A 26,061-nucleotide genomic window follows, 5' to 3' on the forward strand; every position below is an offset into this window, starting at 1 on the left:
GCTCGAGAACTGCACAGCTGGTCTCGCGCTTCTTCATTCACTCACACATGCACACACACACACACACACACACACTGGGCGCGAGCAAAGAGCAGCACGGAGGCGGGAGTCGCTCAATCTCTCTCTCTCATTGAGGAGAAGAGTTCGCTAAAGGAGCAGTTTCAACCAGCTCTCGTCCAGGTTTAAGATTTTCGGTCGGGTTTCACGTAAACTGAGAGCTGCCTCCGAAAGTTAGCGCAGGTTTGCTCTTGTCCGTTTCTTTACAGTCAGTTATTAGTTCTTTAGAGTTGCTGTTTTTGTCGCTGTCTTCGGTTTTTCTAGTTTTATTATTCAGAGGCTGACAGATTGACTTGAAATAGCTTTCCCGTCGCGATTTTTGCGCGTCGCTATTTTAGTGGATTTAATCTGTGTGTAAACAAACTCTTCACGTGGTTTTTGCAGTTTGAGTGATTATTTTTTACAGGTAGATGACTTTGAACAGCTGTTCCCCATCAGTTTTCCATCTTCAATGGTTTGACTATCTCCTCAACGGACAGAAGTCGTTTTAAAACTTACTTTCTGAGTGTGTTTCCAGTTGCAAACATGGATAAATACGACGATTTGGGACTTGAGGCGAGTAAATTCATCGAGGACTTGAATATGTATGAAGCATCGAAGGACGGCTTATTTCGCGTGAAGAGAGATGCAGGAAACAACCCGGATTTTGAAGAAACCAGGAAAGTTTTTGCCTCAAAAATGAGCAGAATACACATGCAAAAGCAGCAAGAGGAGATATCAAGAAACGAAAGTTTGCCAGCAGCAAGGATCAATGGAAGTCATCCGAAAGTGTCAGATAACACATTTTACACCAAAGACAGGCCACCCATCAATAGTTATAGACAAGCTGGTGAAGCAGCAGCCAAACCACCCATCATCTCTGGACCAATGGTTGGCACTGCCAATGTGACTCCATACATATCTTATGAAGGACAAAAACATCATTCATCCGGCTTACATGATGGCAGTATCAGGGGTTATGACAGTAAGGAGACTGGAATTGCTGTTAACCCGATACCAGTGCCATCCCGGGCATCACCATCAACCAGTCCTCCTGGCACATGGGCGTCAAAAAGTGGCAACCCGTCTCAGATGCCATTATCTCCTTTCTCCAACACTTCTAGCTCTCATGAAGCTGGTCCGAATCATTCTCCAGTGTCCCAAGGCTTTCCTCAAACCTTTGCCACATCAGGGAAATCGCCCACAGCAACATACAGGGATTCATATCATCAAGCTAGCGCTAGTCAACCCATAACTCCCCAGTGGTCATCCAGTGGACCAACATGCCTAAACGGGGCAGGTCATAACATCGGCACCCCCTTGCTTACCCAAGTGACCCCACTTCCAGTGTCCCATGGAGGGAAGCAAAGTGAGCCACTCCAACCCAAAAACACTGCGCCTAGTATCCCGACAATCCCTGCTCCCACATCAGGAGTTAAGTCTCCCAATGATGAGTCCTCCAGCCCCTCCCGGACACTCAAACTGCCATGCCAGACCCTCCACGTACAGGCGGATCCGGGGCCATCTGTGGCTGAAATAAAGTTAGAAGCTTTAACTGAGCGCCTGGAAAAGGAGATGGACGTCCAGCCAAAGGCTGAGTACTTTGGTAAGCACAACGTGATCCCTGCCAGTGTGTTCTTCTATTTATCTGGCTCACATCTGCAATTGTATTTAGCAGCTTGTTGATTGAAAAACCCTCTGCCTGTTTCCACTTGACCTTCCCTCCATATGTGTGTGTGTGTGTGTGGTGGTTGCCATAATGTGCACCATACAGTCAGTCAATTGTGTGTGAGTGTGTGAAAGAGCCATGCAGATCCCTGCCTTTCCAGGCTTTTTCCTTTCCAGAAGCTATTCCTGGGACTTGCATTCTTTCTCATCTGGTGTTCATTTATTTTATTTCATCAGTTTAATCACCAAAGGCAGACTGTGCTGTTTCTTTTTCACTGAGTTAGGCTCTGATCTGTATGAGTGTGCTTTCCCTGAAGAGTCGCACAGTGCCCGCTGAGTATGAAGCCACCCTAAACTAACACTGCCACTCCTGTTCGCCCCATGGGCCTGCAAAACAAATCTACATTCATTCACATTTGCCTCTGCTAAAGACCTGCCAAATGTCTCTTGCAGGGTATATCACAAAACCAAACACATACGGTATTTTATTATCTTTTGTGCTCAATGTTGAGATTAGTTTAAATTTACTTTAGTTACGAGTTATTGACATAAGAGTAGAATTATTTTTGGTTTAAAGTTCAGGAGCTCAGGAAATATGGGATATTTAAAGGGGTAGTGTTGGCAAAAACTGGTAAAATTCTGTTCGTTATTCAACCTCATATCTTTCCGATATATATATATATATATATATATTTTTTTTTTTTTTTTTTTTTTGGGTGAGGTCTCCCTTTACTGTGATGCAAAATTCACTAAGAGTAAATTTCACTCTATGGGCCTCATTCATGAAACTTTGTAAATATCATAGACTAAAAAAATATGGGCATAGTGTGCGTGGCGTCAGCCGTAGTGTTTCTGAAGAGCATTTTTGAAGCCCAAAGTGGGCGGAGCCGGCCGTCGCCATCTTGGCAGCGCGCCACTCCCGGATAAACGTAAATGTGCAGCGAAGCGGATTAGCTGAGGTGACGTGACGCTAATAGACAGCAGACAAACGGCTAGTAGTGACATAAGCGCCAATCCACCTGTCACTCAAGTGGCCACATCCTTAATTATGCAGAACTTTAAGGCTTAAAATAATTTAAATGTATGAGTTATTATATATATATAAAAAAAAATCACCCCCTCAGTTGTCATGAAGGGCAAAATTAACAATATAGATCAAAACCACTTTTTGTACCAGGCTGTAAACACTTTTTTTTTCTTTTTTTTTTTTTTTGCTGTAAAGTTTGGTATTTTAACATGGGGGTTTATGGGATTGACTCTCTTTTGCAGCCTCTAGTGGCCAGTCGATGAACCGCAGTTTAAATCACTTCCGTGTGGGATTCAAGAGAGAGAACGTAAGGTTGGTGCTTAGTAAATATGAGTACATCCAGATCTGATTCAGAACGATGATCAAAACACAGATGGAGTAGATCGAGTCCATCAACATCCTCAAATGGGTCGACATTTCATTCAGCAACATTAGGCAGTTTTGATTTATATGTTGTTTAATGATGGTGATTGCATCATTTTACAAATGCATCTGCTTACATCTGATATCACTTGTTTCCGCTTCTTCTTCGCCTGTGTTTTGATCAGGAGATTCAGTACTCTTTTAGAAGATGTGTAACAGCGCCCCCTACAGTATAACAGTGAAAACACAGTTAGTCGTAAAATTCTGTCAATGACACGGAAAGAGTTAAGATTACCTATATGGGCAAGGGCAAACTCATGAATTCAGTGTCGTCAGTTTGCCTAACAAAGAAAAAAAAATGTTTTTTAATGTTTTACGTACCACTTACGCATGTAAATTTTGTACCAACTAACATTTGAAAAATACGAACACTTTGATGAATCCGAAAATTTACGTCAAATCGGTTTTACGAATGATTTACACAAAAATTCATGAATGAGGCCCAATGGCTTTAGGTCATGATTAATTCCCATTTTCATCTGCATCAAATTAAATATGCCATCTATAAATATAAGTGAGGTCCATAAAAACTGTAACACTTTGGCGCCTAAGCAGACTTCTAAAATACGTAAAGAAAGCATGGGTGGTCTTTGAGTGAGACTCACCACATGACACAGGACACACCAGAAGGAGCAGAATCTCATTTGGACCCTATTAATGAGCATGTGTTCCTAAACTAGTTCAGTATTTTGGCTTTACTGGCTAATTGGTGGCACATGTTGACATCTGATGTGCGTCTGTTCCAGTTTCAGTGTTTTTGACAGTAGTTTCTGATGGTGCATTGAGCAGTTTTAACTTGTTTCCTTGTCTTGATATGCATTGCTCTCATGTCTTACATAGTAGATGGCTGAAAAACATCACAATGAATCAGTTCCTTCTGTAACTAAATAGATCACTGAGAGGTTTTACTGTCATATAGATATAATGCATTGATGTATCAGTGTAGAATATTTCTCAGATAAAGAACGTGATCCCAAGCTGCTCTTGTAAATGTCTGGAAAAGCACAAATACTGTGGGAAGTATCTTTAGTATCTGTTACTGTGATTGCAGAAAAGATACAGATATAGTCACAAACATGATCATTATTGTGCTTAAGCCTACATAGAAACATAAACCATTTCCTTTAAGCATGTATCTGGACATTCACTGTTTATGCGTGGTGTATAATGTGATCACTGGGGAATTGCTGGTTTAAATTTAACTATTAAACACATGCTGTGCCGCTCACATCCTCCTGACCTTTGTACTTTACTCTGGCTCGAAACTGTCACTCGCTCTCTGATTCACACCAGAACATACATTGTGTCACAAATGCTGCATTTGGCCTTGCATGAACTGAACAAATCAAGGATTTTTATGTAAACTGAGGAGTGGGTGATTAAAGTGCATTGCTATTATTGGCAACCCCACACACATTTTCTTTTTAAGAGCTCTCAAATCTGGAAAATGTCAAATATCATTCAGGCCATTACAAGTGTTGTTTGGACAATTGTTTTTAAAACTAGATTTTTATATTTCCTGAAGAAAAAGTTAATGGTGTAACCAATCACCAATGGACCCTTTTGAACAGATTTAATTCACACCGTAAATCTATATTAAAAAAACAACGTTTTTTTTATACAGTATATATTTTCATATTTGTAATTTATTTTTTTTTGCTTTATTTTTTTATCTGGAATTTGGAAAGTCATAGAAATGCTATTGTTGCAATTGGTTTCAAATGGAAATGCGTAACTTCTGAAAAAACTTCTGCTTCTGAGAACCCCAGAAATGTCAAAAAGATCCATAATAGTAATAATGCCTGCATTAACAAACAGTTAAATAGTAAACAGTAGGAGAGTAACGATTCATTCGTTTCCTCGATTACAAATCCTGACGATGCATATGGATCGATCTTGAATCGTGAATCCTTTATTTCATTAAATAATTGATATGAATGAATGATTCATCTGTAGCATTTTATTTGAATGAAAATAAGAGAACCTCACTTCATGCAGAGGTGTGTTATAAAATACTCTGTATAATAAGAACAAAGAGGGCTTTTCTTCCTATTCCGTAAGGGAAAGTTAGTTTAGGTTTAGTTAGTTAGGTTGTGTAGCCTATATATTAACACTATCCTACACAATAGTTAACATGAACTATTAATACTTTTAAAGCCTTTTTAAATGTTGGCCTATATGTCATTTTCTACATATGCCAATTTGTATAGGCTATTAAAATAAATTATATAGCATCATTAAGAACTAACATGAACTCACATTTAAAGGAGAACTCCGGTCAATTTTAACATTGAGCTCATTTTTTTGTACATTTGGAGTGCTGTCAATACAGAGAACAACGACAAAAATCGGTGTTGCCTACACCGTGTTATCCTCTTTTTAAAATTTGCACCCTGTTGACTTAAAGTAGTCGATTGCCGAGTTCACGCGCGTGATCATAGGTAACTAAACCTATGCGCGTGAACTCGGCAATCGACTACTTTGGACTTTAACCGAAAAACAGGATGTAAACAGGTATTTGCGCTGGCTTAAATAACATCATTTTTATACATTTCTTTCACATCTACTGCAGTCAGATTCACCGTGTTCACTCTGAAGTAATCACTCACATGACCTGTGCACTTGTAATGACACATCAAGGATGTTAAGAGGCTAAAAGCCGGTTTAGTACTTGCCCCATTGAAGTCAACAGGGTGCAAATTTTAAAAAGAGGATAACACGGTGTAGGCAACACCGATTTTTGTCGTTGTTCTCTGTATTGACAGCACTCCAAATGTACAAAAAAATGAGCTCAATGTTAAAATTGACCGGAGTTCTCCTTTAACAATGGACTAAAGATTTTTTTTTTTTTTTTTTTGCCCCAGAATCCAATCGTTAATCGTATCACATTAAGGGCCCTATTTTAATTATCTAAGCACATGGTCTAAAGCGCAGGGCACAAGTGCACGTATGTATATCCGAATCCACTTTTGCTAGTTTAATGACGGGAAAAATGGTCGGCGCTCACAGCGCATGGTCTAAAAGAGTTGTCTCTATTCTCTTAATGAGTAATGGGTGTGTTTTTGGGCGTAACATGAAATAAACCAATCAGAGTCTCATCTCCCATTCCCTTTAAAAGCCAGTTGTGCTCCGCCATGGCAGATTCGCTATTTACATGACGGGATTTGCAAGCGGAAAAACTGAATGCTTCTCTAGCGAGGAAACGGATCTGCTTGTGCGCGAGGTTAAATAAAGCGTTGGTCAATGGCTCAGTCTATTTCAGTTCCTCAAAATAACAACATCATCAATGCGCCTGAACCTCGTTTTCAGACCAGCAGCCCGTGGCCGCACAAATGGGCACAATTGCATTTGATATTTAAACAACATGGCAGGACGTGAAAATGAAAACTGCGTCAGGCTGAAACTAGCAAAAAACACTTGGCGCGACGCCTGTTTGCGTATGATAGGGCCCCAAGTGTTATTGTGAATCATCTCTAATCAAAACATTTTGAATTTACAAAAATCATTCATAAATCAAATCGATTCTCTGTCCACCCAAAGATTTACAGTCCTACTAAGTAGTGTAATATTATAGGTTCTTGCCATTGGACAGTGTATTGATGACCAAGCTCTTCTGTTTACATCCAAAAGGCACTGAAAGATGTTCCTGCTGACACCTGTGTCCTGTTGATGTGTTCTGGATGCTGAGTTGGCATAATAATCCATGCTGGTGTTTATAGTCTCGGTCTGACAGCTGCTACACCGCAGGGATCTGTGAGGAATGTCTGGATTTTACAGGGTAGCTAAACAAGGACAAAGAGATGTTAATAAATTACAAGACTATAGTGAAGTCTACTGGTGGTTTCGCCTCTGTTGACACACAAATGGTTGGCGTCCCCCCCGTCTGGAGTGGGTTACGCTTGGCCTCTCCCTGCCACTCGGTTTAGTTTGGGAAGAGACACTGGATGAGATGAGGGGAGAGGGGGGGGGGAGTCCCGCCTTGTGCACACATACACACCAGCAACAGACACACATTCATGCTTTGTTCCCTGTGCTCTTTTGATGAAGGATTCCTTAATCTTCCTGTCGACTAGATGGCTTTATCTTAATAGTTGTCTAGGATTCTTGGCTTCCTGTCCCATAGCTCTTGAGTTCATGTCCTGCTCTCCTGAATGACTGTATCTGGGTCCGGAATTACTTAACCTCTCATTGGTGGAAAATGTGCCTGCTATCATTTTTTAAGCCCTATTCATGCGGTAATTGCTTCTCATGGGGATGTAAGATAATTTGAACATTTACAGTAGAGCTGCACATTTGAACGTTAAAAGATTGCAATCTCGATTCAAAGACCCACATGATCTCATTCCTAAATAACAATGATTCGGCTATGTCTATTAAACCTTTATAAAATCATTAGTTCAGATCTGTGCTGGCGCTGCCGCTGATCCAGAGAGAGCAGTTGTCATGTTTAGGTATGAAACAGCTTCACTATCATTATTTCTGTGTTACATATATTCATTAGTGCTGTCAAACGCTTAAAATATTTAATCGCGATTAATCGCATTAATGTCATAGTTAACTCGCGATTAATCGCAATTAATTGCACATTTTTATCTATTCTAAATGTCTCTTGATTTATTTTTGTCCCATTATTTTTTCTCATTTTAATACTCTTACCAACATGGAAAAGTGGATCGGCTTGCTTTGAGCAAATGTTTTTTATTGAAACGACACCGGCATATACGGTAGTGTTCAATTTCACACTAACATTCTCACTTGGAGCAAATAATCTCTCACACAATGTAACACTGTCCATCAATAAAAGGGTGAAAGAAATACTGACGAGGTCCTGATATTGACGAGCGGGCGGAGAATTCGCATCAGCTGTGTGTGTGCTTGGCCATCAAGTAGTATTTCAGACTGGACGTGCTGCAATGATAGCTCAGTTCACAACGACAAAACACACAGATCACTTTGGTCTTGTCAATTGAACCATTTGGCCACTTTTTTTAAATTAAACTTTCCATTCAGAATCTTAATGGCATCCATTTCGGCGTCTCGCGCTCATCATTCATCCACTCAAAACGTAACGTTAAAGGGGGTCGCACACTGGATGAGAAGCGAAGCGCAGCGCCTCGTATTTAAAATTCGAACACATTATTCTCTATGAGTGAACACACACCGGCGGCGTCATTCGGCGTTTTATTGCTGGCCATAAACTGAGAAAGTGTGCGTCCGATGTGCGATACAAGTTGTCCTAGACACGGCTTCTCGTCCAGTCTTTGGCCGGCTCACAAGCCCAAACAAGTGTGTGCGGCGTGCCTGTTGTTTTGTTTCCGGTCTAGCTAGATCTGGTGGTGTTGTTGCAAAAGTATGTGAAAAAAAATTACAAAGTTTGCTAGGCGTTAATCGCGCGATAAAAAAATTGACGCCGTTAAAATGGGTTTGCGTTAACGCCGTTAATAACGCGTTAACTGACAGCCCTAATATTCATACAGTATTATGACACAAGAACTGGGATAAAAGTTTAGCCTATAGTTCAGATATAAACACTGGTGTCTACGGAAGAGATTGAAATAGAGCAAATCATGTTGAAAGTAATTTGGCGCTTCAAATCATTACATCATTACACCACTTGACAAGAGACTTAAAATTTATGTCATTGAATCATTCATTCAAGATTCGTTTACAAACAATGATTCATTTAGTAATGAAACAAGCAAAGTATTTATGAGTGTATTATTGAATCATTAATTTAAGATTCGTTTAAAAATGCTGATTCTTCCAGTAAAAATTAAACAAGTGAAGTATTTATGAGTGATTCATTGAATCATTCATTCAAGATTCGTTTAAAAACGCTGATTCATCTAGCAATGAAGCAAGTGAAGTATTTATGAGTGATTCATTGAATCATTAATCAAGATTTGCTTAAAAACGCTGATTCATCCAGCAGTGAAACAAGTGAAGTATTTTATAAGTCATTGAATCATTCATTCAAGATTCACTTAAAAACGCTGATTTATCCAGTAATAATGAAACAAGTGAAGTATTTATGAGTGATTCATTGAATCATTCATTCAAGATTCGTTTAAAAACACTGATTCATCCAGCAATGAAACAAGTGAAGTATTTATGAGTGATTCATTGAATCATTAATCAAGATTCGCTTAAAAACGCTGATTCATCCAGTAATAATGAAACAAGTGAAGTATTTATGAGTGAGTCAATGAATCATTAATTCAAATCGTTAAAAAAAAAAAAACACTTTTTAATTTAATTAAACATTTTAAATAGACAGCAGCAATGTCAGAACCTCTAGTAAATTGCTAGTTTAGTAATAGCTAGTAATGCTAGTTAAAATCTCTGTTTGAACCAAAAAACAATCCTGATTCACGTGCAGCTCTAATTTAAAGTGGCTGGTCAATTTTATTTCCAGCCAAATCGAGAATGTCTGTTTTTTTCTCCCACCACCGATGTAAAAATCCCCAGCGGAATTAGCCAAGGTTTTTTTTTTTCTGTTTTTTTTTACAAACACCAAGTTTATGTGGTCATTTAATTACCCGAATCCACATGTCTAATTCTACAAGAAGGGATCAATCCAAAAGTTGGTTTTGTAAATATTTTTTGACCACAGCCAAGCACCGTACAGTAATTGTTGCATTTCGCAGTAATGTGTACACATTTTAAATATGGACACTATTGTTACTGAAATGCTGGAAACTGTTTACAAGAATAATGAATTATGTCACCCCTGCACTACAGTGAGCAGGAGTTGTTAAGAATGAAAAGAGAAACGAGAACAACAAGTTTTGAAATGGGCCATTTTTGCAATATTTAAAATATATATATATATACAGTATATTTATTATATACATTTACTGTATCTACGTTGGGGGTTGCACAATGCATAATTTTACTACTTGACAGAGAATTATTTAAACCATAGTGTGTCATTTTTCCCCATTTTAATCAAATCAAATTGAATCAAATAATAAACGGGAAATTGTTTTCCTATTATTAAATTAAACATAAACATTTATTTATTGTGCAACCAATAACAGACATTTTGTTTACAGCTGAGCTGACAATCATGTGACCGACCACATGAGCCAGTTCAGTTTATTATGTGTTTATCATTGTCTGTTCCTTCGGTTTTTTATTTCTCATCGTTATGTGTCTGTTAGTACAGTTCGGGACAACTGCCAAAGCTCATTTTCATTTGCATGTGGCATTTGGCACGTGTAAATTTAGGAGCCTGGCTATACTTACATTAATGTATTAATAAGCACACGTGGGCTGGTGAATAACCATAACTGATTTAGTCTTTTATTTGTAGATGTAGTGCTGTAAACAAATGCCACTGGTGCTCATGGGAATCTGTTGGCCAATATATAACCGTGAATGGCATTGAATATGATTTACTTCAGTACATAGTGCCAGTTGTAATCCGAAATGCACTTGTATTATTTATTTTCAAAATGTTGCTCACATTGACTTGATCTGCACAATTGCCATTTAGATTCATATTGCATAAACAACGTGATATATAGGAAAGAATTAAAGAATTCCCATACTTTTGATGCCGTGATCATTGGGGATGAACACAACACAATACGACGCGTCAGCGCATTACACACAAATCAGCACATTTACGTCATTGACGGATGAAATGTAACATTCTCCAGTTTTACTGAATCCAGACCCGGTTTAAATGAATTACTTCAATTGCATCTTTCAATGAAAAGCCTTTTTGTGCAGCAGATGTGGCTCTGATTGTGTCTAGTCTGACTGAGCTTGTTGCCTTCGACCAGGTTTAGCTGAGTGGGCAGATCTGGTTAGCATGATGTTTGCTGAATACCAGATGACACAGAGACTCTTTTGTGTGTTTCCAGCGCTGGCCCTCCCTCTTAGAGGAGACCTCTGTCTGTTTAACACTGTTATCTCAGCTCATGCTTGCTTAAATGTTCTCCCAGCACAAGCCACGTAGACCAGCCTGAACCCACAGACATGGACAAAGACCCGGTTGTGTCCTCAGCTCACCTTCCCCACAGCCAGTCTTGTGATTTCACTTGAGCTGAACGGCTATCTTAAGCTCATCTTAATGTAATGTTCTCTGAAGGTCATAAGGGTCTGGGTGTTTACTAATTAGCTCTCGCTATACCATCTGATGTGTGTGTGCTAATGTGAACATAATGTGAAGTATACTGTTACACAGTTCTTGTGTGGTATTTCTTTTTAGTCCATTATTCACAGTGGCTTGCTTAGTTGGGGACATTTAATTTAATATTCAACAATATTAGTGCTCTGCCTGCATTGACACCATTATATGTGACCCTGGATCACAAAACCAGTCACAAGTCGCACGGGTATATTTGTGGCAACAATACATTGTATGGGCCAAAATTATCAATTTTTCTTTTATGCCACAAATCATTAGGATATTAAGTAAAGATCATGTTCCTTGAAGATATTTTGTAAATTTCCCACCATAAATATATAAAACATTTATTTTTGTGAGTAAATGCTGCACAATCGCCAACATAAATGAACAACTTTAAAGGAGATTTTCTCAATGTTTCGATTTTGTTTTGCACCCTCAGATTCCAGATCTTCAACTAGTTGTATCTCGGCCAAATATTGTCCTATCCTAACAAACCATACATCAATGGAAAGCTCATTTATTCAGCTTTCAGATGTATGATGTATACATCTCAATTTCAAACTGACTCATAAGACTGGTTTTGTGGTCCAAGGTCACATATGAGAACTGAACTGAGCTGGACAATTATATCACGGTTTTCTCCAGAGCGGCTCTATATATATATATATATATATATATATATATATATATATTAACTAAATTAATAACTTTTCTACAACAAAAATGAACTATCACTGAACTTACTTAAGCTAAACTTTAACAATATTTTCTTCTAGAAACAAACTTTGCATTACTTTCCTGTTATCTCTGTAAAGCTGCTTTGAAACAATCTGTATTGTAAAAAGCACTATATAAATAAAGGTGACTTGACTTGACAGTGCATAATGATGCAATATTGCACTATTACTACTACTAATCTTCAGTGCACAATGTATATTAGTCTTTATCATGCTTTAAATGGGGGGTCTGTGGCCGGAAACAGGACTTAGCAAAAGGATAATCCCTGTCCACAATATGGCTGTTTGTCATTAGTGTTACAAAAGTAAAAATAAAGTGAACGAACCTAGTTGCAAAGCCAGTTACTGACCTGTCAAATAGTTTACTCGTGAAAAATAAAGAAATGTAATTATTGCAGCTAAACTATAATTTCATTTGGACACACAGTTTCTCATGATCTTTCTCATGAACCTTTTGATCTAAAAGCTTAAGGGCCCTATCTTACACCCGGCTCAATGCAGCGCCAAGCGCGACGCAAGTGTGTTTTGCTAGTGTCAGCCTGACGCAGTTATCATTTTCACGTCCTGCACCACGTTGTTTAAATAGCAAATGCATTTGCACCCATTTGTTCCCCCATGGGCTGCTGGTCTGAGAACGAGTGTGTGTTCAGGCGCATTGATGGCGTGTTGCTACTTTGAGGAACTGAAATAGACTGAGCCATTGACCAACTGAAACCTGATCTAAAGTCAATGGCGCAATTTTTTTTTTTTTGTAATTTAAAGAGCGCATTAGTAATGTGCGCCTATAGGCGGGTCCAACACTCGCATACACTGCTTATTACACACACTGCGCAGCACACAAACATGGCAAATATTTAAAATAAAAGGATTACAATGTAAAAGATTATTATTGTGTACATTAAGATATGGTTTAATCAAAACAATTAAATTCAGTCATGTAAATACTAAATAGTGAATCCGCCATGGCGCGAGTGCAACTGGCATTTAAAGGGAATGAGAGATGAGACTCTGGTTGGTTTAACGCACGTAAATCCCAAAACACACCCATTACTCATTAAGAGAATAGGGAAACTCTTTTAGACCATGCGCCGGGAGCGCCGACCATTTTTCCCGTCGTTAAACTAGCAAAAGTGGATTCGGACACGCCATAAGTGCACTTGCGCCGTGCGCTTTAGACTATGCACTTAGATCCTGAAAATAGGGCCCTATATGTTTAAAATTAGTTTCCGGTCTAGGAAAATCTTGATCTTCACCCTGATCCTCACCATTTATTCAAATGTTAATGAAAAAGATTTTGTAAGCATATTGTGTAGTTGTGCTTGTAGTCGATTGTTTTATTTGTAATAATAACGCAAAAAAACATGCCAAACTGTGCTGACACCATTTTTTGTTCATACAGAGAAATTATGAACACATGCAGAAACAAGAGAGAACCAACCACATATTAATAATGAATCATGTTGTAGTCAATGTATGCTTTTTCCTGTCCGCTTTTTGTTTTTCTATGCATTTTTTTGCATAGTAAAATAAAACCTGTAGCTGTAGTTTGTCTTTTTTTTGCTTAATAAGTAGCTTAACCAAGTTTAGTCTTTTGTTCTTCCCTCATATTAATTTTACTTACATTTTGATGGTTTAATCGAACTTGTAGGGTCAGTAAAAACAAATATCCTCTCCGGACAGCACTTTTGCCCACTACTGTATATCAAAAATGTTGGGAGAATAAGTTAACCGTGGATTATCGCAAATTGTTTAGTTTGAGGAAAACACGAGCATATAAAAGTTGTGGTTTAATTTTGGTAACACTTTAGTTTAGGGTACAATTCTCACTATTAACTAGTTGCTTATTAGCATACACATTACTAGGATATTGGCTGTTTATTAGTACTTATAAAGCACATATTAATGCCTTATTCTGCATGACCATTAATAAGCAGTAATTAAGAGTTTATTGAGGAAAAAGTTCATATTTAGTTAATAGAGAGAATCTGACCCTAAAGTGTGACCTTAATTTTTGTTATTTCAATTGAGTTGATTAGTTTGGCCTCAACTGTGTTTCGATGGGTTTTCTGTGATCGATATCTGGCAATAGTACTTAGTGCACAAGCTTTATGTTGCACCTCAAACGACAAGGACATTTATATTAATGCTAATATTGCTAAACAAATCCCCACACTCCTCCTCTCGAATGCCTCGGCTGTTGCGTGTTTTATATGGAGCGCTGGAGGGTTTGGTCATTTACACATAGAAGCACAGACAGAGAAGAAGGGGGATAATAACATTATCATAAGATGATTTGTTATGTATTTATTGTAAATAATGGGAAGGTGACATATTTTAAAATAATTTGGGTCCATTTGGTAAAAGCACTTTTATTTAAAATTACCCAAGGCTACTAATATCAGACCGACTCGTCTCCAAGGCGCTTGTCGGTGTTTTAAGCCCAAACCGGCTAGGGTCGAAGATTTACTAAACAGGGCAAGTTAGCGTAAGAGCGCAATCCCAAAAAAGTTCAGCGCATGATCAAACATTAAACGCTCAAATGAAAGAACACAGACTCAGTCGGATCATTTCCATAATGACCAACACAATCTACAAAGAGCAGATCAAACTAGCATCTGGTTTAACACTAAATAATGGCACAAATACCAGTAAACTGACAAGCGGAAACTTTAGTAAATCACTTTTCATTATTTATTTAAATTCTCTCCCATAAATCTTGCGTCTGAAAGGGAAACTCCTACAAATGCATGTGTAATAATATCAGCCACAAAAATAACCCTGTCCACGCCTTTTCAGCGCTCATTTTCACTGCGTGTCTTTAGTAAATCCTGACAGTCGTTTTTAACGCCAAAAGAGGGTTTGCGCTGGAGCAACCTGTGTAGATCTGGCTCTGTGTCGGCCACGAACTAACATTGACTGTCCAGTCTGAAGAAACATTATTGTGCTTAGCGTCACAAGACAGCGTTGCTCCCTCTGTCACTCTTCTACTGAGTTCTTCTTACTTATTTTTAATTTTCAATGATGAATATAGACTGAAACTGAAAGTGTGTGTGGTGTTTTCTTGCTGTTTTGCAGGCAGTTGTGTGAAGTGCAGCCAGGCTGTGTATGGAGCCGGTCAGGCGTGTCAGGCGATGGGAAGCCTGTATCATGACGGCTGCTTCACCTGTAGCGCGTGCAGTGAGTATCTCACACACACGAGCACTCGATCAGGTTATATCCTCAGTGTGTGTGTGTGTGTTGTGTACGGGATCAGTTTGGGATCGGTAGATTTGAATGTTTTTAAAAGAAGTCTCTTCTGCTCACCAAGGCTGCATCTATTTGATTAAAAATACAACCACAAAAAAAACAGTAATATTGTGAAATATTATTACAATTTAAAATTACTGTTTTCTATGTGAATATATTTTAAACTGTAATTTATTCCTGTGATCAAAGCTGAATTGTCAGCATCATTACTCCAGTATTCAGTGTCACATGATCCTTCAGAAATCACTCTGATATGATGATTCGCTGCTCAAGAAACATTTCTGATTATTATCAGTGCTGGAAACAGTTGTATACAATTTCTTTCAGAATTATTTGATAAATAGAAAGTGCAAAAGAACAGCATTTATCTGAACTTTTTTCTTTGTTTTTTGGAAAGAAATGAAAGAAATTAATACTTTTATTCAGCAAGGATGCATTAAATTGGTCAAAAGTGTCAGTAAAGACATTTATAATGTTACAAAAGATTATATTCCAAATAAATGCTGTTCTTTAAAAGCTGAAAATTCAGCTTTGATCACAGGAATAAATTACATTTTAAAATATGTTCAAATAGAAATCAATTACTTAATAATATTTCACAATATTACTATTGTTTTTGTTTGCTTTTTAATCAAACAAATGCAGCCTTGGTGAGCTTAAGAGACTTATTTTAAAAGCATTAACAATCTTACTGATCCCAGACTTTTGAACGGCAGTGTGTGTGTGTGTGTGTGTGTGTGTTCGGATCATACATGCTGACAGGAAACAGAGTTGAGTCTAAACTAAACAGAACTTGCGCTCAGTGATAAACCTTCATTCCATGCATTCATCCAGTCTCGTTTCCTCACACTTTATTTAGCTCTGCTCGGGCCCCTGGGAATGGGAGCTATTTGAAGGAAAATGAGCATTCCTGGGCTTCTCCTCTGCGTGACTGCCTTTGACCCACAGCGGCGCTCTCTTTAGTTCTCAGTGTGTGTCCAGATTCTCGTTATGAGTGTAGTAAACATGTCCGCGCGTACCTCCACCTGTTTACACGGATTACCAGACTAAAGATAGTGAGAATTCGAGTGCATAGTTGCGCAGGAGAGAGTATGCGAGCGACGGCTCGGACGAGCGGACGGAGGAATGCCGGATCTGTTATGTCAGCTGCGAGGGAACGAGAGAAACAGGTGTTTATCTCTTAGGTCAGAGCGCAGTTCGTAAATGAAGACCCGAATGCTTGGCTCATGCATTGCTAGTTCATGATACCACTCTATGTGCATGCCTCAGAAGCATTGAAATAGAAGTTAGCTTCAGATGTGTGTAATGTGAAAACCAGATGTGTTATTCAGATCGCTTGCTATAAACATGTCAACAAACTCACTCGTTACTGAGTAGGGCTGGGCGTTATGGACAAAAAATCATATCTCTGTATTTTTTGGTTAAATGGTGGCATACGATATACCAGCCCCGATATTTAGCAATTTTTTTGTGTGATTTTTGCGATCAAAATGACTGATTTTGTGGTGGTAATTTCCAGAAATGTGCAAAAATTTTGGATACCACATTTAACGCATTATGTATTATGTTAGATGCACAATAGTCATACATGACAATAGAACAAACAAAATGCATAAATCTTGTTTATTTTGGTATCTTACTAAAAAAAGGCTAGTCTATCTAGTGTACTATCTAGCTTTAACATGATCACTTAGGGTGGGAAATATGACCAAAACCTTACAAGTAAACCACAGCAATAAGAAATTGCCTAATATAAGTTCAAAGTTCTCAAGTGATTAACTAATCAATTTAACAGTCAGTAATAAACTTAGAACTAATAAACAAATGACACCAGGACAAATAAATACAGCATAAAGATACAGATACAAACAGTGCTTTAAGTTTAAGTAGCTACTGTTTGTTTCCCCGTTGTTGTCGTTGTTGTTTGATTAACATTAACGACATAGATAGGAGCCCGTATATATTAGGTTGCTTTTCACTTTTTTTGTGGTGAAATGACGAATTATGAAGGATCTCAAAAAAAAAAAAAAATTCAACATTTTGTTGATTTTGTCTTTTATTCAGCGAACGCGGAATCGCGAAAAACTGGAGGGACTGGCATATATCTCGGTATTTTCTACGTTTTTCTACTTGGATAAAAAAAATCTGTCTTTAGTTATTTATTTTGTTTTTTATTTCACATCCAGCCCAATGTTGTCCTACAAACAATGTTCATACTGAAGGCTATGAAAACAAAAAGAAGAAAAGAACTGTTGGTGGTTGAGGAGAGATCCCCTGATATGTACAGCGCTTTGGGTGTACAGTACATATGAAAGCGCTGGATAAATGCCTCATTCATTCATTCTTTCGAATGCCATTAATGGAACAGAGTTTGTTTTATGGAGAGATGCTCTAATCTCTTGTCCATTGCACTGCAATGAATAAAATAAAATGAATAAAACTGAATAAAAGTGGCTAAGTCGCGCAGGTGGAGGAGTAATGATTTCTGCTAGTCAGTCATTTCAAGATTGCACTTAATGTCAGATTATTATAGTCCATTTAAATGGACAACAGAAAGCTGTTAGTTTTTTACTTCCGTATACATGCAGTTCATTCAGTCAGAGCTTTCCACACACTGTAATTTCTCAGAGATGCTGCTGTAAAGAACATGGTCTCTGAGGAATACTTCACTATTTTTGATCCCCGTTGTTTTGCTTTATTTGATGTGTTTGTAATAGGGGTGTAACGATTCGTTTTAACAACGATTCGATTCGTGGTTGTCAATATGATTCAAGGACGATATTGGTTAATTTAGAACGATACGATCCGAAACGATTCAGTGACTTGAAATCGATTCAGTGACTTTTTAGCCAAAAATTATTGTAAGGGAATCAGGTATCAATTAATTATGGATATAAACAAACAAGTAAACAACAATTAATGTCAAATGCATTCACATTTTATTTAAATAAAGTAGGACTGCACGATTATGACAAAAAATCATAATTGTCGATTATTCCCTTGATATTGTAATTGTGATTATTAATTACGATTATCACAACATTGAATGATGTTTTGAATAGTTTGGCCATGGGACCCACATGGTCATCAAGCCGCGACCCACCTTTTCAGGAATTATATAGGCCTATTAAAATACATTTGTTTACACAAAAATGGTTGACACACAAGTTCTGTCCCCCTTTACTTAAAGCTCCAATATGTAAAAAAAATTGACCACAAGAGGGCGCAGTTTCCAACAATAACAAAGGCGAAGCTTGATGACGCTATGAAGGAGGTGACGATGGGAGATGTCGTTTTTAATGCGTTTTCACCATCTAGCGATGTATCTAAATGGAATTAATGAATCATGATCACGGATGAGGTAATTTATTTGTTTTTGCATTACCTGTATGTCTGATCGTATTATTTTATGTCGTCATAGTTGCAAGGAACGTGAAATGTTATGCTATATTATCCTGTTACAACTTACAGCTATTTGTCAAATGATTTGTTGGGTTAATGTTGTGCAGTTTTACGTGTTTATGGTTAATGCCGTGTTGTTTAACGTGTTCAAACCAATCGTTCTAAAGTATATTTGAACGAACATTTGCAAGTAATGACTAAATATATTTTATTTAACAACACATATCCGATTGTATTTAATTGTACTGCCATAATCTCGGTCACCACACGTGATAAAAAGCCTTACCGAAGTACAAAGAGCAATATAACTTTGTTTATAAGTGCTATTATTGACAGTTGCATGTGTTGCAGGGAAACACATAAAAAATGCTACAGTGACAGAATGTACAGGCATGTGGTGTAATTCATATCTATTAAAATCATCTTTACTGTAACTATTACGTTACTTGTACAATAAAAAAATGATTTGCTTACCTGTCTATCAATACACTCGCGAGAGCAGAGTCTCTGTCAAGTCCAAGATTGTCGCTCAGCTCTCTCCATCTCGAAAACACCTGGCCGATATTTATCCGGTTTTATTCCTCCGTTTGTCACACAGTCTGCGTGTATCTGAATATGGACGCTTTCTTTTTGTTGGCACTTCAATACTCGCCAAAGAGTAATCGTGATCCATAACAACGATAACCATACAGTCTATGGCTATAACGCTATAACCACCACTTCCGCATTTGACCATGTGATATTCCGGTGTGGTGGAATATCACATGGTCCACACCGGAAAGGATAGAGCGGACATTGCGTCACTGAGAGGCGACATTTCTTTTCCGGGACGGACAGTTATTTAAAATCGGAATTTCTCTGAAATAAAAAATCTTTGGAGACTTTTGAGATATTGTAAGTACACAACTGGAGGAAATATATCACACTGTGCAAGTTATTTTCGGAAATTTTATTACAAAATTGTTACATATGGGACCTTTAACATACAAAAAAAATTGTAAGAATATGACAAATACCGATAAACAGTATGCACTGCGAGGTTAAGCTATAAAGCAGTCCCAAACTAGTTTTTGTTAATACAGTCTTGGTATGAGCCACCACAGTCATATAAAAATATACAAAATAAGCACTAAGTGGCATTTTGTTATGGAAACAACAACAATTAGGCTACCATGATGATACACAATACTTAGAAGAACTTAACTTAACTTACTAATTTACGACGTTACATGCTCGTATTTCTTTTGCGCTTTAGTGAAGTGATGCAGCGCGCGCCGGCGCATTTGCGCGTGCAATTGAAGAGTGCTAAGAAAAAACATCCATATAAAGTCTGACGTGCTTAAATCCAATGCGTTATTTCCTAGTATCGATACAATCGATTCATTGCCTTTTAAAACGATATTAGATCGATATATGCCGTCCGGAAGGCCAACTTGCCGAGCACAGATCGATGTAGTTGGATCATAGGAATATAAATCGATACATCGATGTAGTTGATGAATCGTTACACCCCTAGTTTGTAACCATAGTTGGTTACAATGCTTTTGGGAAACGCACCCCTGAACGGCTGTTTTAAAATACGTAGTTACTGTTTCACTTCCTTTATTCTCCATGACAGTCAGGTTTCAGAAACAGAAAGTTGCACAGCGCTGCTTTGTGTACCGGATTAACCAGGTAATTCCAACGCTATCTCACGACCAATTCGTACAAATTCATACGAGTGAGTAAAAGGTGGCTAATTCGTACGATTTGTCTAAACCCACGTGATGGGCAGGTTTAGGGGCGGAGTCAGGGGGTAGATCATTTGTACAAATTCATACGAATTGGGCAACTCATAAAATATGTATGATTTAGCAAAAATCGACGAATTCGTATGAGTGAGGTTGTATGAATTCGTACGAATTAGCCGCCTCGCCGTGAGATCGGGTTGGTATTTCTGCTTTTCTGTAAGCACCATCTACTGTCAGAGAGTGAATTAGCATTTTCATTCAGCCCATCTGCGCAATTGGTCTGAACAGACAAACTGTCTGCGAACAGTTTTGAGTTTTCATGCGGAACATTTGTGTTGGTGTGAACAGGCCTTTAATCCGCATTATTATATGGCTATTTGTCAAATAAATAGATATTTTCCAGGAAATAAAGTTGCAACTGGCTATAACTGTGCGTTCACACCGGACGCGAATAGCGCGTCAAATTCGCGTCTGCCGCGTCTAGTTATACGCGTGACCACTTTGTGTTAATTCGAAAACAAAAGTTTGAAGTGAAATTTACGCGCGTCAGAGGCGAAATCCGGAGGCGAAAGTTTCGAAACCCGTTGGCGGCCATCTTTTTTAGATGTTTATCGAGCATTAGCATTAATCGAGAGAGTCACCGCTCGTATATGCTCTGGAGAGCAGAAACATGTAGCAGAAACAACTACATCGTCGCAGTACTCGGGTCCACCAGACCCTCCGGAGGGTTTCAGGAGTTTCACAATTTTCTCCAGGAGCTAGGTTTAGTGGACCTAACGGTGAGGACGCTGACGAGGACAGTGTAGGCCCTATAAGGCCTCGGCCTCGAGTGGTCGCTGCATGACGAGCCCGCGCTGAACAGCCCGGTGCGAGGTTCACCCTCGCCCGCACCCACCTAATCTGTCATTTATTTTTGTTTTGATATGGAGCCAGCCTCCAAAAGTGAAACCTGTCCTGTGATTTTTTTTTTTTTTTTTTTTTATACACTAAATTGTTTTTGTTGTCTTTACATTAGATTAATAATGTTCCATATAATCTAGAATAAATATGGAATAAATAGCATTCAATACAAAATGAGTATCTCTCATATATTTAAAATCGAGTTTTTATGTGAAAGATTTGCTTTGTTGTGCATTTTAGTCATATTACACAATAATTTATTGAGGCCAAACATAAATAACATTATAAACTGTCACTTCACCACGTGACAGCAGCAAGCAGGCTCCTGATTGGTTAACGCGGCGCGAATTGACGCAGAAGTTCAGATTTTTCAACTCGGGCGGCAGACGCGAATTCGCGTCAAACGCGTGAATGCACAAAAAGCACTAATAAAATCATTCGCGCGTAACGCGCTTAACGCGCCAGATGCTCAATTCGCGCCATTCGCGCGAACTTGACGCGCTAATGAGGCGTATTCACGTCTACCGCGCCGCGCTCTACGCCTCATTCGCGCCGCAGGAATTTTTTACGCACGTAACGCGTCTTTGCATTGACTTAACATTGAAATCACTCGCGCCTGACACGCTATTCGCGTCCGGTGTGAACGCACCATAGGCGTACTGGGTCAAAATTGCATTGTTGAGTGGACAAAAAACTCACAAGTCACAGCATGTTTCAAATGATAAAATCGCAACTTTTATATTTCTTGAAACACCAAAGTGAAAATATTCGGTTGTAATTTGGCCGTCATTTTTGTTCACTGTAGCCATGAGACAGTATAGACACTGTTTAAATGATTTATTCTACAGTGATTAGGCTAGACGTCTGCTGTGTGTCCTAGGTTTATGGTGCAACTATGTATAATTTATTCCAAATTAGAGTTAACAGTTCAGATTTTTTTGCTGGGGATTCAGTTGGATCAAACCTCTAACAGTTGTACACTCAAACGGATCTCTCAGTAATATCCTCTTGCAGAACTCACGCCGTGTTTAGATCAGAGAGACTCGCTTAGGAATAGCATCATAGACTACACAAACGGCCCATATAAGGGAAAGTGAGAAGGGAAACAGTGCAAAGCCCCCATAATACTTAAAATCTCAACAGGCCAAGAAGAAATTCTTTGATTTCTGTCTTCTTTTTTGGACATACTTCATGGACCTCAGAAAAGCTGTACAGGAAGTGACATGGGCTGATGCACCAACTAGTGCTAGGGACGACATGCTCTTAAAGTACAGTGGGGAAAAAATGGGTGTAGGGTTTACTTTGAAACAATGTTCACTCAGAAATTGCTAGTAAATTTAATAAATTATTACATGGAAAAGGCAAGTAACATTTCATTTTTAAGTAGAATAACTGATATAGTGTTTTCATGTAAAACATACTGTTAAAGAAATATATATTCTTCAGTGTATTAAGGTCATTTTAATCCCTCCCATGAAGATCAGATGAGTCTTTGTATGTCTTTACTAGGGTTGGGTATCAATTCTGCTTTTCGATTCTGATACTTATTGATTCCTAATTTCGATTCCAATAAGGTAAAAAATAAATAAATAAATAAATAAAAACTTAGATGTCATTCACATTTATTCTAAATCTTATTGCAAAACATTTCATTGTAGCTGAATATCATGAACAAAAATCGACAGGCTAAAAAATCAACAAGCTAATACTTACACAAGGAACTTTTGCCTGTGGTTTAAAAATACCATAGAAAAAACAAATAGCCTAATTTATATACATTTCAAGCTTTATTAAAGACAAGTAAACACTCAATAATTAAAAAAAGAACAAATAAACAAATTAGCAATTGCACAAATAGATACAATTGAACAAAGATACGATTGAAGTAAACAGTGTTTTAAGATTTTCAAGTATTCAGGTACAGAAACTGTAATCAAATGTAAAATAACACTGCACTTTTTAAATAAAATATACATTACAAATATAGTTACAAAAGTTGTTCAGTCAACAGCGAGTTAATTTCCTCTTTGTCTTTTGTTGTTTGATAAATGTTATTATAGAGACGGCAGCAGGAATATTAGGCTGCTGTCACTTTAAGAGAGGCACGGATCCGATATACTGTTACACGTGCAGTTTCTTTCCCAACAAAACCGACTGTGTTTACGAGGATATTTTGACCTATTTTTGTGTGTATTTGTCAGTTCAAGTGCAAAAAGACATGGAAGAGAACTCAGTTCAGTATTGTGCACTTTTTAGTATGAGATGCACACATTTAGATTTCTCTTATAGATTTCTTGTGCATTTTAATATGACTTGAATCCATTCAAGTGCAAGAAGACTCACCCGCTGTTTTTGTGCAGCGTACACATTCAAAGCGCGCACAGAAACCCGGTCATGAGTCTTCTTCCACTTTAACGTTTTAAAATCACATTAAAATGTATTTTTCTGTGCAGCGTGTGAGTCTTCTTGCTCTTCAGTGGTTTAAAGTAATTTCAGGAGCTGCACAGATCCAATATACTGTTACATGTGCACTTTCTTTCCCAACTGTTTATGTTTAAGACATAACCGACTGTGTTTGCGAGGATATTTTGACATTGTGTATTTGAAAGTTCAAGTGCAAAAAGACACGGAAGAGAACTCGGTTCAGTATCAACAGCGTGTGAGTCTTCTTGCACTTGAATGGTTTAAAGGAGACATATCATGCTTTTAAATCGTTCCTTTTTACATATAAATCATACATTTGTAGTCTATTTAAAGCGGAACTGCAATGCTTGGGTCTGAATTCCTCATTATTATAGCTCCACAGGCCCCTTTTCTACCCCTTTTCTGATGTGCGTCTGAGAGCAACTCGTTTTGGTGCGGTCTCTTTAAATGCAAATGAGACACTTCATACCCCGCCCCCTCTCCAGGATGCAGAGGTGACACTCGGTTCAACTCCACCCCGTTCGGCCATTTTTGTAGTTTGATAGCAGAGATACGATTATCTAGCGGCACAGAAACTTTTGGACATCCAAGATTTGTGTCAACACAGAAAACATTTCATCATTGGATAGATTTTGGATATTGGATAGTTTTTTCGTTTTATTAAAGTGTTGTTTTATGTCAGCTTAATGCCCGGAACACTTTTCAGAAAAGATAAGGCAACTTATTTAGCACAATTCACACGGTAATTCAGGAAAAAAATATCTCTGAATGCTCCACATGAAACTTTGGTCTTCCGACCTTTTACCACCGTGTCGATTTATTTTGATTAATATGTGCGAGGGAGAGAGAGCAAGACAGCGCCTCTTGTTTACACTTTCGCCTGGCTCCGAAGAGAGAGAGAGAGTGCGCGACCGGGTCTCTCTCTCTGCTCGTTCTTTCAGTTAAACATGCGCCCTGTCACAAGCGCAGCAGTTCATCTACATTACTCACCGATCAAATAAGACTTTGGCGGGACAAAAAAATCGCTTTGGCGGGCGCTAAAACAAGTTCAATGCAGGAAAAACCCTGTTGTTGCTGAAGTAGTTATCCTTGAAGTGCTTCGCGTTCGCGCACACAAAAATGACTTTATGGGTACATTTCCGTTAAAAATAAAACTCAACCAGGCACTTCGAAGAGGTTCTGATGCTGGGAGACGGTGCAATGAAGCGTGTGGGTTACTACATCCAACAACCGAACATTTTGACTTACCCTCTCGTAACTTCTGCATCTTTTAGCTTGGACTACAAAATCGTAGCGAGAAATAAAAATGGCGGATTGCTCGAAGTGTTGAGCCGGTAGTCGATGTCCTTATTTGGCAGTTCCGCTGCAAATACTGTGACGTAATCGTTCACAAAACGTCATAGAGAATAGAAAAAATCGGAAGAGGTTGAAAAATAAGGCCAAAACTTAATATAAAGATATCAACGAAACACCTGAAGAGACTAATTTAAAATTTTCTATACTTCTAAACACTAAAAATATACAACAAAATGCATTTAAGGGCTAAAAACGTGGATTTAGCATGATATGTCCCCTTTGAAATGCACACAAAGAAATCGATAAGAGAAATTGAAATGCATCTTATCGAATCCCTGGTTTTTGGAATAATGGAACCAGTTCTCGAGACCCAACCCTAGTCTTTACTAAACAGAAGCTCTCAGGGAGAGACCCAATAATTTACTGACTCTGTTCCACAGACACCACCAAATACTTTATCTCTTGTGGACAATCAAGACTTGCTTTCTTGAACTCAATTTGGCTTGTTGTGTGGGTTCTGTGTGAAGTCCTGGTGTTTGGCTGTGGTTTGTGTGAAGGGACAAGCTGTTCATTGTTCTGGAGGTGTTAGGAGGGCAGCTTTATTCGTGACCCAGTAGAGAGAGGTTATAGTGCAGCATATGTCACTTTGAGTGATTTATGACCCTTAAGCCCCGCCCCCTTTTGACCGTGGGAATTTTCCCACGCTTGCCCCGCCCCTTTCTACCCCCCTCCTCCCACCTCCGGACAAGTCACGTGACCGTGAGAATTTTCCCACGCTTGCTCCTCCCTTATGGGCATGAACAGAACCAGGGAAATATTATTAATTATATTTAATAATATAAAACATTGTATAAAAGTTAAAATACACACGTGTTTAGTGTTCTCACACATTTGTAAAATGTTAAAATGTCAATGAAAGAGATTAAATAGCATTTTCTTAAAGTTATCAAAATGTGTTAGTATTAAAATATTAAAACATATCAACCGTTATGTTAAAAATCACAATATTAAAAAACAAGTATTAAAAACTGA

The 26,061-nt window shown here is 38.2% G+C and overlaps 1 protein-coding gene across 1 annotated transcript in view; it reads left to right on the forward strand.

Moving 5' to 3' along the window:
• limd1a (LIM domains containing 1a) overlaps nucleotides 1-26,061 on the forward strand; it is a 57,995-nt gene continuing 31,934 nt past the window's right edge. The window contains exons 1-2 of the mRNA XM_079894230.1: nucleotides 1-1,642; nucleotides 15,107-15,208. Coding sequence (XP_079750356.1) covers nucleotides 583-1,642; nucleotides 15,107-15,208 — 1,162 coding nt within the window. The 5' untranslated portion in view covers nucleotides 1-582. The remainder of the gene's footprint in view (nucleotides 1,643-15,106; nucleotides 15,209-26,061) is intronic.

Source organism: Squalius cephalus (assembly GCF_949319135.1).
Source record: "Squalius cephalus genome assembly, chromosome: 15".
Classification (NCBI taxonomy): domain Eukaryota; kingdom Metazoa; phylum Chordata; class Actinopteri; order Cypriniformes; family Leuciscidae; genus Squalius; species Squalius cephalus.